A 13,859-nucleotide genomic window follows, 5' to 3' on the forward strand; every position below is an offset into this window, starting at 1 on the left:
CATATATAGATTATATGATGTAGAATAACACACATATACACACCTGATATTAAAGGGGATTTTGAATTCCGTGCTGTAGGTCCAGTTATCTAAGGAAATCCATCTGTAGTTGAGGTCATTAAATCTGTAGTAAGGATCCTGTAGGTACAAGGCAAACGCTAAGGTAGAAGGTAGATCACTAAATGCTAAAAATGAACGGGTGAAATAGGTAACAAACAAAAGCTACTGATTACCTAAAAATGAATGAACTCTGGGCCTAGGTGTATAAAAAGGTAATCCAGGTCAATAACACTAACAATGTGGGCTATAGATCAGAGGCTGCAGGTCTAGCTGACATGTACAAGGTTGTGAGTTCAGTGCCCGACACCGTAAAACACCAAAAATGAATGTGGGGGAAATTTTCCAGCAATATATCTAAAATGAAAGGGCTCTGGGATCCAAATAATACGTTCATTATCAGAGAACATATCCGGCTCTCTTTGTATTGATTTGTGTGTGTGTGTGTGTGTGTGTGTGTGTGTGTGTGTGTGTGTGTGTGTGTGTGTGTGAGAGAGAGAGAGAGAGAGAGAGAGAGAGAGAGAGAGAGAGAAGAGAGAGAGAGATCCACCGTTCCCAGGAACTGAACTCGGCCATCAGGCTTGGCAGCAAGCACCTTCACCCACTGAACCATCTCAATGGTCCTGCCCCCTCTTTTAAAAACCAAACTCAAAACCTCCACAGTAATTGACAGCAAATGATAACCAGAAGCGATGGGACACAACCTTCTCCCATGGCCCAGTTCTTTGGCCATTGTTGCCACTACCCCAGATGGCCTCCAGGGGGAGCCCAGCTCCTCTACTGCCCAAAATTCAGCAAAACTCCCTTGGAGTCCTTAAGCATTTCTAGATAACTTTTTACCACGGTTTCCTAAGCAAGCACTAAAAGGGCCTGGGTGTAGTACACTCACTGCCAGACTCAGAAGATTCAGCTATCCTGTATTATCCACGTTAACAACCCGCAACGCGTGGGCTTGAGTCTGTGTAGCAGCCAGCCAACAAGGACCATGGCTGATAACTAAACGTTGTGAACGGCTTGCTGCAAAGGCATGGAGACCTCCGTTTGATTCCCCAGCACCCCATGCAAGCTAAACGGAGGGCTGGAGAGATAGCCCAGGAGGTAAGAGCACTTGCTGCTTTCCCAGCGGGCCAGGATTCAATTCCCAGCCTTCAAATGGTGGCTCACAACTTTTCCAAGGGATCCAACGCCCTCGTCTGAACTCCCTGGGCACTGGGCACACACGTGGTACACAGGTATGCATACAGGCAAACTACTCATACACATAAAATAAAAATTTCAAATCCAACTAATTTTTTTTAAAGGACAATGAGTCAAGTTTTACAGGCCTCAGCATGAGCTATTGATATATCAGACAAAATAGTCACAGTCAACTCAACTATAATAAAAGGAAAACTATTATAGAAATCTATTATCTAGCTGGGTGGTGGTGGTGCACACCTTTAGTCCCAGAACTTGGGAGGCAGAGGCAGGCAGAACTTTGTGAGTTTGAGGCCAACCTGGTCTTCAAGAACTAGTTCCAGGACAAAACAGAGAAAAAGAAAAGAAAAGAAAAGAAAAAGAGATCTATTATCTAGACCAATCAGTAATTATAGCACTGTTTTTCAAATCCATTTTATAGGTGCTGTTGTGATGGTTTAGCAGCAGTCAATAGTTCTTACAGTTCCTGCAGAGGACCCAAGTTCGTTTTCCAGCACCCACACCAGGAAGCTCACAACCACATATGACTTCAGCCTCAGGTGACCCAAAGCCTTCTTCTAGCCTCTTCGGGTTCCTGAAGATGGGTAGTGTATACACACACACACACACACACACACACACACACACACTTAAAATCTGTCCTATCAGATTCCCTCAAATTGTTCTGTGTATGTCTCCACATAATATATAACAACCCAAAGAATCAGACCTCAAGGGTAAGCTAAGAAGGATGACCCCCCTAAAACAAACATGTCCATGATTTTCCCGCCTCTCAATTCTTTCTAGAGCCATCAATTGGCATAACCATGCTAGGTTTCCTTAATTAAACCCCTAGGAAACAGGGTTCCCAGCCAACTCCTCTGACTAAAAACCCAACACCTCATCTCCACCCAACAAATAAAGCAGAAGGGTCTTACATCCCCTCTTAGGCAGGACCGTACCCATCATCAGTGTGAAAGTACTGGTAAAAGATGATTAATCATCACCCTTCTGTACCCCAAAAAGATCTCTGGGATCACAGCTCCCATGTGAGAAGTATGAACTAGAGAAAACAGCATCAATAGTAACATGAAAGAAACCGGTTTTGAAGAGAAAGATAAAGTCATTCCTTACCCTGGTGACATATAATAAAGAGAGTATGGCTGGGTGGTGGCAGCGCACACCTCTAACCCCAGCACACAGGAGGCAGAGGCAGGTGGTTCTCTGTGAATGGAAGCCAGCCTGCTCTACAGAGGGAGTTCCAGGACAGCCAGGGCCACCTAGTGAAAACCCTGTCTCAAAAAACAAAACGAAACAAAAAAACAAAAACAAAAAAAAAGAGCATACACAAAATGCGTGTGCGCACGCGCATGTGCAAATTCGAGTATGCGTGTGCACAGGATGGAAGGGAGCGTTAACAGACCACACACCACACGGCCAGATGCTTTGGTGGTCTTTAGCAGCTCACTAGCCCACTGCCACTATGCTCTGTGGAGAACCTATTCCATTCTTAACAAGCTATTTCCAACTTTAAAAACGTGGCATTTTCTTTCTCTCTCCCCCTGGTAGCTGCCAAGATTTCCACCTAACCTGTACCATTTTTCTACTAATACAATTTTTCTTAAGCTTCAAAGAGTAGTAAGGTGGAGAGCGATAGAGGAACATCCCGTATCAACACACCGGAAACACACGTAATCACATACACATTCATACACCACACACACATAGAAAGCCTTAGTGAGCTCAAGCCCCACCCAGCCATACCCTATGCATTGTACATGGCTGCTTCGTGCTGCAGGAGCAGAGGTGAGTAGACGGGGTTGGACAGAGGCCAAATGGTCCCAAAAGCCTGGGATGTCCAGACCTTTCACAGACACACCTGCCACCCCCACTCTAGGACTGAGTGACCACTCACACGGTCACAGATTTTATTCCATTTGAGCGTCCAGTCCCGAGTCCTCCCTTTCTTTCCTGTCCATTTCCCACCGTTCCCTTCTCGGAAGAGTCGTTCCTCGGGAAACAGCACCAACAGTAGTAGGTGTGAGCAGTGAAAAACAGTTGAGGCACACAGGTCAGCTGTGAACATAACCATGGCTACAGACAAGGAAGCGGGGGCTGCCTCTGGCAGCCAAGGCACCTGGGTTGCTGGTATCGATCAGCTAGACACCAATGTCATATCCAGGAAGAGAGAATCTGAAATGAGAAAATGCCTCCATCAGATTGCCCTGTAGGTAAGTACTGTCTTGATTCATGATTGATGTGGGATGGCCCAGCCCACTGTGGGCGATGATGCCATGTTTAGGAAGGCGGCCTTGCTTATGTAAGAAATCAGACTGAGCAAGGCAAGAGGAGGAGCAAACCAGTAAGCGGCATTCCACCAATGCAGCTGCTTCAGTTCTTGTCCTAGCTAGACTCAGTGGATTGTAACCTAGGATGCGCATCCCGACTAGTTTTACGTCAACCTGACACAAGCTAGAGTCATCTAGAAGGAGGGAACCTCAGTCAGGTGTTCACGCTTTTAGTCACGGCCAGGTATGCCTTTAATCATGGTACTTGGGAGTCTGAGACCAGCCTCATCTACAAAATGAGTTCCGGGACAGCCAGAGGATATAGATGAGATCCTGTCTCAAACAAACAAAAAGTAAGGAACCTCAATTGAGAAAATGTCTCCATACTCCAAAACATCAAACTGTAGGCAACCCTGAAGAGCACTTCATAATTAGTGATTGATGGGGGAGGGCCCAGTCCATTGTGGGTGAGGGACACCCCTGGGCTGTTGGTTCTGGGTTTTGTAAGAAAGCAGGCTGAGCAAGCAGCACCCTCCATGGTCTCTGCATCAGCTCTGGCCTCCAGGTTCCTGCCCTGTTTGAGCTCCTGCCTTGACTTCCTTTGATGATGATCTGTAATGTGGAAGCATTATCCAAAAATAAGCCTTTTCTCCCCAAGTTTCTTTGGTCATGGTGTTTCATCACAACAGTAGAAACTCGAAGTCAGGCTGGGTGTTGTTTTCTCAAGGGCAGTGACTCTGGGGAAGAAAAACCCAGTGTCATCCAAGTTCCATTGAAATGAGAACTGAACGACCATGCTTGACTGGCTGTGGCCATCTGTCCCCAGTCTCCACCCATAAAGTAGCACCATAATGTCCCCAGGGCAGTGCTCTAAGACCAAGATGCCTATCTGTAACACATTGCTCCTAAACAGAGGCTTGATAAGCTGCTGAGGAGAAAGTGATAAGAGATTTAATGGTACCAAACAGGTTTTTATTTTAGGTTCTGCTTAATGGCTTTGTTAAATGGTGTATTTAACCTACCCCCTGTTTACTCCTCCTGTACAAAGACGGAGCCTCTCCAGTGAATAAACACAAAATAAATATTTAAGGACACAAGCCAAGTGTCTCTACTCAGCCCTATTTATAACTGCATGGTGGACTTAAACCAAGACAGTTAAAAATATCAGGAAACAAACAAACAAACAGGAAACTTTGAGGGCAGCTCAGCCAAGCACCTCAACATGCTGAGCCCAGGGCTAGCTGGCCATCTGGCTAGAAGGGCTTGGATCTTCATCCTGTCTCTCAGCTACTTGTAAAAAGTTACATGGTAAGACCAAGCAGGCAATCATGCTATATGTATTTTCTCCACCCACACAGAATTTACAGGCTAATTTCTCCCACTTGTATGATTCCAACTCATTTTACTGGGGTTGGGGGGAGGGGCACGAGGACAAGTTCCGTCGCACATGTGTGGAAGTCCGGGAATAACTCGGAGTTAGCGCTTTCCTTCCACAATATGGAGTCAATCCCAGAAGACTGAACTCAGATCGTCAGTCTTGACATTTATCCTCTGAGCCATCTTGCCAGACATATTCCAACCTTTTTCTTTTCTTTTTTCTATTTTTTTTTTAAACTTGTCTATGAGCACAGTTGGAGAGATGGTAGAAGTTAGCTACACATCCAACGAAGACTCTAGCAGATGGACACAGGCTAGGATGTCGTCCTCTCAGGAGTTAGTCTCCAGACTTTGTACAGACACTCCCATGCCTAAACCAATTACTAAAACAAGTAAAACGTTGTTCCATGATGCTCTGAGTGGGCATGTCCATAAGGATTCAGGCATTATGCTGGCCTGCCCCGACTCCTGGCAGAATGCCCAGGGTTCCATGGTTGTGTAGTCCGCACACAGGTGCAAAAGACCCTTTAAAAGGCAGACCCCGCCTACTTAACAACTCTTTCCCTCAGTTCCCCTGGGGCAGAGAGAACTTTTCCTGTCTCCCTCTTCTGTCCTGTCCTCTCTCTGTGTCTCTTTATCCCTTTACTCTTTCTTTCCCCCTCCCTCCCCTTTTTAATAAAACTTCTCACTGAAGCTCTGTCTGCTGGCATGTTTGTCCCTCCACCTTGGTCAACCTCACCCACCATGGAATCCCAGCTTCAGGCAGGGTCCCACTCAAGCTTTATGTCTCCAGTTTCACATCCTGTCTACTCATTGATCCATAAACACCCTGTAAGCACTCTGTTCCAGCCTCTCCTTGAAATCCAAGGTTTACTAAGCACACATGGCAGAAATCAGCTGAATTTCTAGAAACAAAACACAGAGCTGTACAGACCTGGTTCATGACGAGGCCTGGGACTGACAGGGCACCTTCCAAAAAGTGCTACATTGTATACCGGCTGGCAGAGAGAAATGGGAAGTCGAGAAACTTCCAGGCTTTGGAGGAGTTAGGACAGACCATCCCAAACTCAGAGGACACATCTTTCCCATACTTTCCCTCCACTACTAATGACTGGGACAATGGGAGCCAAGATCACTTTCGAATGCAGGAATATTTCAACCTTCTAATATTTCAAAATAATGTAAATTACAAAGTTCACATTCAAGAACTGTGCAATCAAATTACAAACAAATAAATAAAAAGTCACACAAAAATGACTCATGAGGTCTTAAGTAAATTTTCAGTTCTGTGTTAGAATATACTCATAGTTATTTTTGTGGCATATGTAGCCCTTGAGCCACAGCCTGCACATATCTAGATATTTGGCAAAAATTATGGGAGGCTAGAAACCCCTCAAACAACACAGACTATTGCTATTGCCCTTGGAAACCTACTATAACCAGATGGTAAGACCCTATTTTCTAAGATGCCTCAAACTTCAGTTGTAGAACATTGGGAAGTTAATCTGGAACTGACTAGCTTTTACAGGAAGGTGCTGTTCCGGCTGCCAAGAGAGGGCTCCCACCAAGGGTCTTGCTCAGCAGCAAAGCCTGGATGCTTCAGCATCGCCTGATCAGATAAATATGTCCACTGGTACAATCGTGCCATAACAATCATGAAGGGAACCAGCCACGTTCTGACTGGGCTCTGTGGCCTGCCCCACAGGAAAATCCTGGTCAAAAGCCCGTGGCTGGAGATACCTTGCATACTTAGATTTGTGCTACTCTCAACTTTGGTCACAGAAGATTCTATTTGCAGATGGCAGGAGTTAATACTGAGACTTCCAACTGGCAAAGGGCCGAGAACAAGTAACTGGAGAGTGCTAAGCCCTAAAGTGGACATCTACATCAACCCCTGTCTTGGACCCACTTTTATTGCTATATAAAACACCATGTAGAAGGCAAGTTCTGGAAGGAAATATTTAATTTGGGGCTAATGGTTCAAGAGTTTAGATTCCATGACCATCATGGTGGGGAGCATGGCAGCAAGCGGGTAGGCGGGCATGGGGTTGGAGCAGTAGCTGAGGGCTTCCATCTTGATCTAGAAGCATGAGGCAGAGTGGGAGACACTGGGAATGCAGTGGGCTCTTGAAACTTTGAAACCAGCTCCATTGGGCACACCTCATTCACCAAGGCCACACCTCCTAATCCTTCCCAGACAGTTCCACCAATTGGGGGCCAAATATCCAAACATACCAGCCTATGGGGATGATTCTGAATCAAACCACTACAAATCTCCTCCTCCAAGGACCAAGGGACATTTCAGAAGAAGGGACAGAAATAATGTAAGAGGGAAAGAGAGCTATGAAATGTCTTTTGGACATGTCATGGTCATTGTATTCACGAACTCACTGTAGTTATGGTTACCTGTATAGGACCTATACAAAACCATGCTGGTCAAAATTCTAGTGTGGATTAGGGAGGAGTACACAAGGCTCCAGGGCCAGCTGAGGGGCTGGTGTAGTTGTAGCTTTGGGAGAAAGAGAGTCATTTTTCTCTTGGGGTCTGGGTACAGTGGATACCCCACGCTTACCCATGTGGAAGCATCACTAATTGGGCTCAGTGCATTATTTTTAAAAGAGGAGGGGGAGATGAAGTAGGGAGGGAAACATGTTGAGGAAAATATCTGGGGGGGAATTGGAGAGTAGAGTAAGGGGTAGATATGACAAAAATGTGTTCTCAATGAGCAAATTAAAATTATTATATTGAGAAAAATTAGAAAGGTCATAGTTTTGGAAGAGCCCCCAAACAGACCAGACAAATAGTCACCCATGTTTACTACACATAATCAAGTAAATTTAGGGGCACAGACAGATTCTCAAATAGATGAGGTTTTCCTAAAGACAGAAGATTCTAGACCTCCTGAGTGAGTTGGATAATGGTGAATTTTGACTGTCAACCTGATTGAACTATGAAACATTTGTGACATTAGTGAAGCATGCTGTGAGAGAGACCACAAAGAGGATCAGTTTATGAGGATGACACTCCCTAGATGTGGACAGCACCATGGACTCGGTTCCAGACTGAATAAAAGGGAGGAAGCCATCTGGCCACCAGCAGTCCTTGCTTTCTGTGTCCGGGCCAGCTCACAGGAGGGAAGGCTCAGCCACATACTCCTGCCCCAGGAATTCTGCCATACCTACCCTGCTCCGAACCCATGGATTCTGCCATACCCATCCTGCACCGAACCCATGGATTCTACCTCTTCAACTGTAATGCAAAGTAAAGCCTCCTAAATTGCTTTATGTCAGGGTCTTGGTTATAGCAACCAGAAACATTCCTACTACAATATCCTCTCTGTTTGGACTCTTGCAAGAGATGTAACCTGGTGTTAACTGACCTGTTCTTGACAAACAGTTGGTACTACAAAAAATAAAATAAAAGGCACACAAAGAAAGAGAGCAAGCAGGCAGCTTGCGGGATGGAAAAATATGTCAGCTCTATATACTTTGGGGGGGAAGGGTTGTTAGTAGCTAAATATATAAAGAACTACAAAAACCAAACATCAAACATCAAAACTGATGGTCAATAAATGGGTCAATGAGCTAAATAGACAGCTCTCCAAAGAAGAAATATAGATGGCTAGCAAATATATTTAGACATGTCCAACCTCCTTAGTAATCAGGGAGATGCAAATGAAAATTACTTTGAGGAGAGATGGCTGTCGATGGGTAAAAGTGCTTGCCCGCTTGAACTGCAAAGCGTAAGTTCAATTGCAGATTTCACAGTGGAAAGAAAGAACTTCTGACTTCTAAAGGAATGCCCCATGGCCATGGCATGGGCAGGCACAGTTACACACAAACTGCCCCCTCAATAATAAATATTTAAAATTAAAATCTCAGCTCAAAAAGCCATCAGTGTAGCTATCATTGAGAAAGCAAATGCTGGTGAGGGCATGAGGAAAGAAGAACCTTCAGTCACTGCTGGTCGGGATATGAACCAGTACAGCCATGTGGAAACCACTGTGGAGTCATCTCAACATGCTAAGCACAGATTACCATATGTGTTAATGTCCAGGCATCTGTACTGGCCTGCTCTTGGGGTTCTGACAGGACACACCCTCAGCTGCAGCCACTAAGAGCACCACCTGTGCACATTCACTACGTTCCCTTTTAAAAGGGCCCTCCCATCCCCTCTCTCTCTCCTTCTGTCTGTCTGTTTCTCTTTCTCTTCATCCCTCCTCCCTTTTCCTCCCCTCCCCTCTCTCTGCCCTTTCTCCCCTCTCTTGCTACTCCTGTCCCCAGAGCTTTTTATGATCCCTTTCCTTAATAAAAAGCCCCTCTGCTGTTCCATGGCATCTTTCTCTCTCACACTGCTTTTCTTAAATTACAATGATATGACCTAGGCATAAGATTACCATGTGTCCTATGTATATAGCACAATTCTGCACATCTATGTTTATTGCTGCCTCATTTACAATATCAAGGAAATTAAATCACAAAAGATTGTTAATTAAAATGCGATACACACACACACACACACTCACATGCAAGCACACATACCCCACAACAGAATTGATGGGAGATGTCATTCTATAAATATGTTTCTCTTATTGGTTAGTGAATAAAGATCTGTTGGCCAATAGGAAAGCAAGATAGGCAGGACTAGGAGACAACAAGGATTCTGGGAAATGTAGTAGAGAGGAGTTAAAATGTAGGACATGAGAGAAGCAGTCCCAATCCTTTCTCCGGTAAGATAAGACCACGTGGAAACACTTAGATTGATAGAAATGAGTTAATATTTAAGACAGAGTTAGCCAATAAGAAATGCTAGTAATTAGCCAACATTTTCATAATTAATTCAGCGTCTCTGCATGTCCTCCACACATGCGCTAAGCACAATGCACATGTGCTCACATGCACAGAAACACATTCACACAAAATAAATAAATGTGAAATTTAAAACCTTAATAATATAATGTAAGAAAAGACTTTTAAAAATACACATACATACAGAGTACAGACTTGAAGGCCACACACACACACACACACACACACACACACACGCACGAACCAAATGTGCCCATATACTAAAATAAAATAGTAAAAAGAAAAAAAAAATCACTCTTTGTTCTTTTTTGTTGTTGTTGTTGTTGTTTTGTTTGTTTTGAGAAACATTGTTTAATGGTAAAGCTTAGCACATTCCAGCACCAGGCCTGGCATGGAGTCGAAGCAGCAGGGGTGGCTGGCTGACCCCATGGAGCCTCACATGGCGAAGAGGATGAGGAAAGCAACCATCAAACAGAAGAGCCCTATGGCCTCAGACAGACATGGGCCTTCGCCCCATGGTGAAGCCCAGAACGGCATAAGAGAAGAGCTGTTGCTTGAGAGACGGGTTCCTGGCATAGCCAATAATCAAGCTACCAAACACTGTTTCAATGCCAGCCCCTGAGCCAGCCACACCAACTGTGGCAGCCCCGGCACCAATAAACTTGGCAGCTGTGTCAATGTCCTGGGACACAACGCTGGTCTGGAATTCCCGTCTGGCCACCTGGAGAGGGGAGCTGCCGCTGGAAGGCTGTTTAGACGGGGCCTCTGGTCTACTCAAGAGGGAGGCAGACACAGGCCTGATTAGACCCCTGGTACAGGAGCGGATCCGAACTGGAGTAACGAGCAATGGAGCGGATCAGAACTGGAGTAACGAGCAATGCCTTGGTGGTCTGCATTTTTCAATCTGCATCCCCACTGCCCTGCAGCCCCTGCTCGGCCCAGGCACTCCAGCTGCTCAAGGTGGCGCCACTCTTTGTTCTTAATAAGGGAATATATTATGAAAAAAGTTGCTGAGGCTTAGATTATATTTGTAACAGTTATTTTAAATGCTAATCAAACAATATAATTTGGCTCCAGATTAGCTGAGCCATACTAAAAATTTGAGTCCTGCTTAAAGTGAGCAGCAGTTCAGGGACACCTCTCATGAGCAAAAAAGAGTCTGAGTTGCTAAGCAGGCCCTCGAGTCCTCAGACTGATATAGTCTGGCCTTTAAGGTAGACACTCATATCTACATAATGAACATGCTGCATTGCTGAGTCTCAGGTTATAGAGGAAGAAACCTAGCGCTTCAAAAGGTAAAGTGAGTTTCTGAGATCTTACACTTTTGTGCCCGATGGAAACTGTTGCAATAGTAATAGAAGCTAGAAGACGCTGCCTGCGACCCTACTGGGCATGTGCCATTAACAGTACCATTTACTGCCACAGAATTCGAGGCTCAAAGTCCAACAGAACAGCTGTTAAGCACTGGAGCAATGACTCACTCGAAGAAAATCTGCCTTGGCGTGCTTAATCATGACCCAGCGCCTTGGCTAGTGTTCAAACACCATTGATAATTACAGTATCCTCCCAAATTAAGAGCCAAGAGACAACCACGTCACATGTGAGTCCCCGAGTAAGTTATTTGGAATTGGTATTTGTCATGCTTACATCACCTAACCATGTGAGCAGCATGGGGTGCTGCATGTCTGTAATCTCGTCCTTAGGAAACAGACAGGGAAATCACAGCAAGTTCAAGGCTACATAGTGAGATTCAGGCCGGCCTGAACCACAGAGTGAGATTCAGTTCAGAAAAAAGGGGGGAGGGAGGGAGACAAAAATAAAGCTGGGTGGTACATGCCTATCATCCTGGCACTAGGGAAGCTAAAGCATGAGGGTTCCGAGGAGTAAAAGGCAAGGCAGGGCTACATAATGAGTTCAAGACTAGCTTGAACTGCAAAACACTGTCAGAAGAGAGAGAGAAAGAGAGAGAGGAAGAGACAGAGAGAGAAGAACCTTAGCTTCTCCCTTCTTCCTTTCAACCACCCAAAATTCATGAACACTAACTCTGCCACACTGACGCATGCCTCGCCATGTACCACCTCAGGCCTAAAACAACAAAGCCGAGTGAACCGAATTGTGACCTGCAAAATCAGGAGCCAAAACGAGCCTTCTGCGTTTCCAAGATGACACAAAGCCAGTGGGCATGGTGGAGAGGCAGCTGATGGGGCTGGTGATGCATAGAGACATGTGGGCTCAGAAGCTGGAGAGTGGGTACATGGTGTTCATTTGATTATTAGGGTTCAAACATCAGAAATGCAGGGGCTAGGGAGATGCCCCGTGGCTAAGAACACTTGCTGCTCTTCTAGAGGACCCAAGTTTAGTTCCCAGCACCCACATCTGACAGCTCACAACTCCATGTAAGTCTAGCTCCAGGGGATCCGGTGCCCTCTTCTGGCCTCCATGGGTACCACACACAGAGGTGGTATACACACAGACAAATGTGTGTGCATATTACCTTTCATGTGCTAATATCAATGGGAGGCTAAGCTCACGAATATAAGGGCTTACACCCCTGGCTGCAGTACAGCAGTGAGTTCTGGTGCTGGAGCTCATGAAAGGACAGGACAAAAGCTCCAAGCAATTCTTAACAGGTAGAAGGCTCAGGACTGCACCATGCTGGGTCTCCTCCATAGAGACCGAAGCTGCTTCTGAGGTAGAGCCCGGAGGTGTATGAAGCCAAGGTGGAGGAGACAGCGGGCTGATCAGTTTTGAATGTTCTGACTCCTAGCTTAGCCAGACTGCCTGTGGGATCCATGTGAAGGGCAGAAAACATGCGTTAAGGGCCAGAAAGATGGCTACTCAAACGTGAAGGCCTGTGTTCAATCCTTAGCACCCACAGGGCAGACGGAGAGAGCTGACTCCTTCAAGTTGTCATCTGACCTCCACATGTGCCCCATGGCTCATCACCCACAGCCCTGCAATAAACACACATGTAATAAAATTTCTTAGAAAGAAAGTTCAGGGCAGTGGTGGCACACACCTTTAATCCCAGTGCTTGGGAGACAGAGGCAGGCAGATCTCTGTGTTCGAGGTCAGCATGGTCTACAGAGCTAGTTCTAGGACAGCCAAGGCTATGCAAAGAAACCCCGTCTGCAAAAAACAAACACATTAAAAATAAAGAAAGCGGCTTTGAAGGCCTGTCTGTGTTACAAGTAGCTTTCCCACAAGCCTGGTCCCTTGTCCCCCACCAACCCCACACCCCACACCTATGCCCCCTACCTCTCCTCTGGGATGGAGAAAGTAATTATTTTTCAAGGATAACCAAGACTGGGGAGGTAAAAATGCTTGGAGCTGTTCTTGGCACAAGTGAGCATCCAGTCATGATAGCGAGCATTTCAATTTGCATAATGATCTAGAAAGCAGTCTAAGACTTATCAAAGTACCTGTTAGTATAAAATAATGGTCACAGAATGCCATCATTTGTGGGAGGAGGAGCTGACAAATCTAGATAAGATATATACCTACATATATCTGTAAAGAAGAATGCCCAAGAAATTGTTAGTTGTGGTTGTTTCTGAAGAAACTGGTCCGACAGGCGGGGAAGATGGCTCAATGGGCAAAGGCATGGCTGTGTTAGCCTGACAGCTAGTTTCCTCCTAGAACCCACGTAGAAGGGAGAACTGACTCCCCAAGCCAACTCGCCAGCCCCATGAGTCTTCACTTAGATTAACATGACTGAAAGCTCCTTTACTCTAATACACCTAGGGGTTGGAGACCCTGTGGAGGAAACTCTCAGACAGTCATCGTCAAGACAGCCAAGGTGGATCACAAAGTCTCTCTGTAAATACAAGTTCCATTAGCCACCAGCCCAGGTACAAATTACCGATATTTTTTGGCTCCTCTTGGTCCTACTGCTCACATCCGACCTGTGAACAAACCCAACTTTTGGTTCTACATTTAATATGCACACCCACAAGCTACTCAAGCCAGGTAGGTGTGCTGGCGCAGTCCTAGCACTTGGGAGCCTAAGGAAGAGGCTTACCTCCAAATCCAAGGGCACCCTGGGCTACAGAGTGAAACACACCTCCCCACCCCCCCCACCTCCCCAACACCCCACCCCCCGCTTTGAAAAACGAAACAGGAAGGGCCAGCAAGATGGCTCAGTGAATAAAGG

At 45.7% G+C, this 13,859-nt stretch overlaps 1 protein-coding gene across 1 annotated transcript in view; it reads right to left on the reverse strand.

Moving 5' to 3' along the window:
- The window catches only part of Manba (mannosidase beta), a 75,959-nt gene that overhangs the window by 58,815 nt on the left and 3,285 nt on the right, over nucleotides 1-13,859 (reverse strand). Inside the window, exon 2 of the mRNA XM_051185447.1 lies at nucleotides 44-138. Coding sequence (XP_051041404.1) covers nucleotides 44-138 — 95 coding nt within the window. The remainder of the gene's footprint in view (nucleotides 1-43; nucleotides 139-13,859) is intronic.

This window comes from Phodopus roborovskii, unplaced genomic scaffold, assembly GCF_943737965.1.
Source record: "Phodopus roborovskii unplaced genomic scaffold, PHOROB, whole genome shotgun sequence".
Taxonomy (NCBI): Eukaryota; Metazoa; Chordata; class Mammalia; order Rodentia; family Cricetidae; genus Phodopus; species Phodopus roborovskii.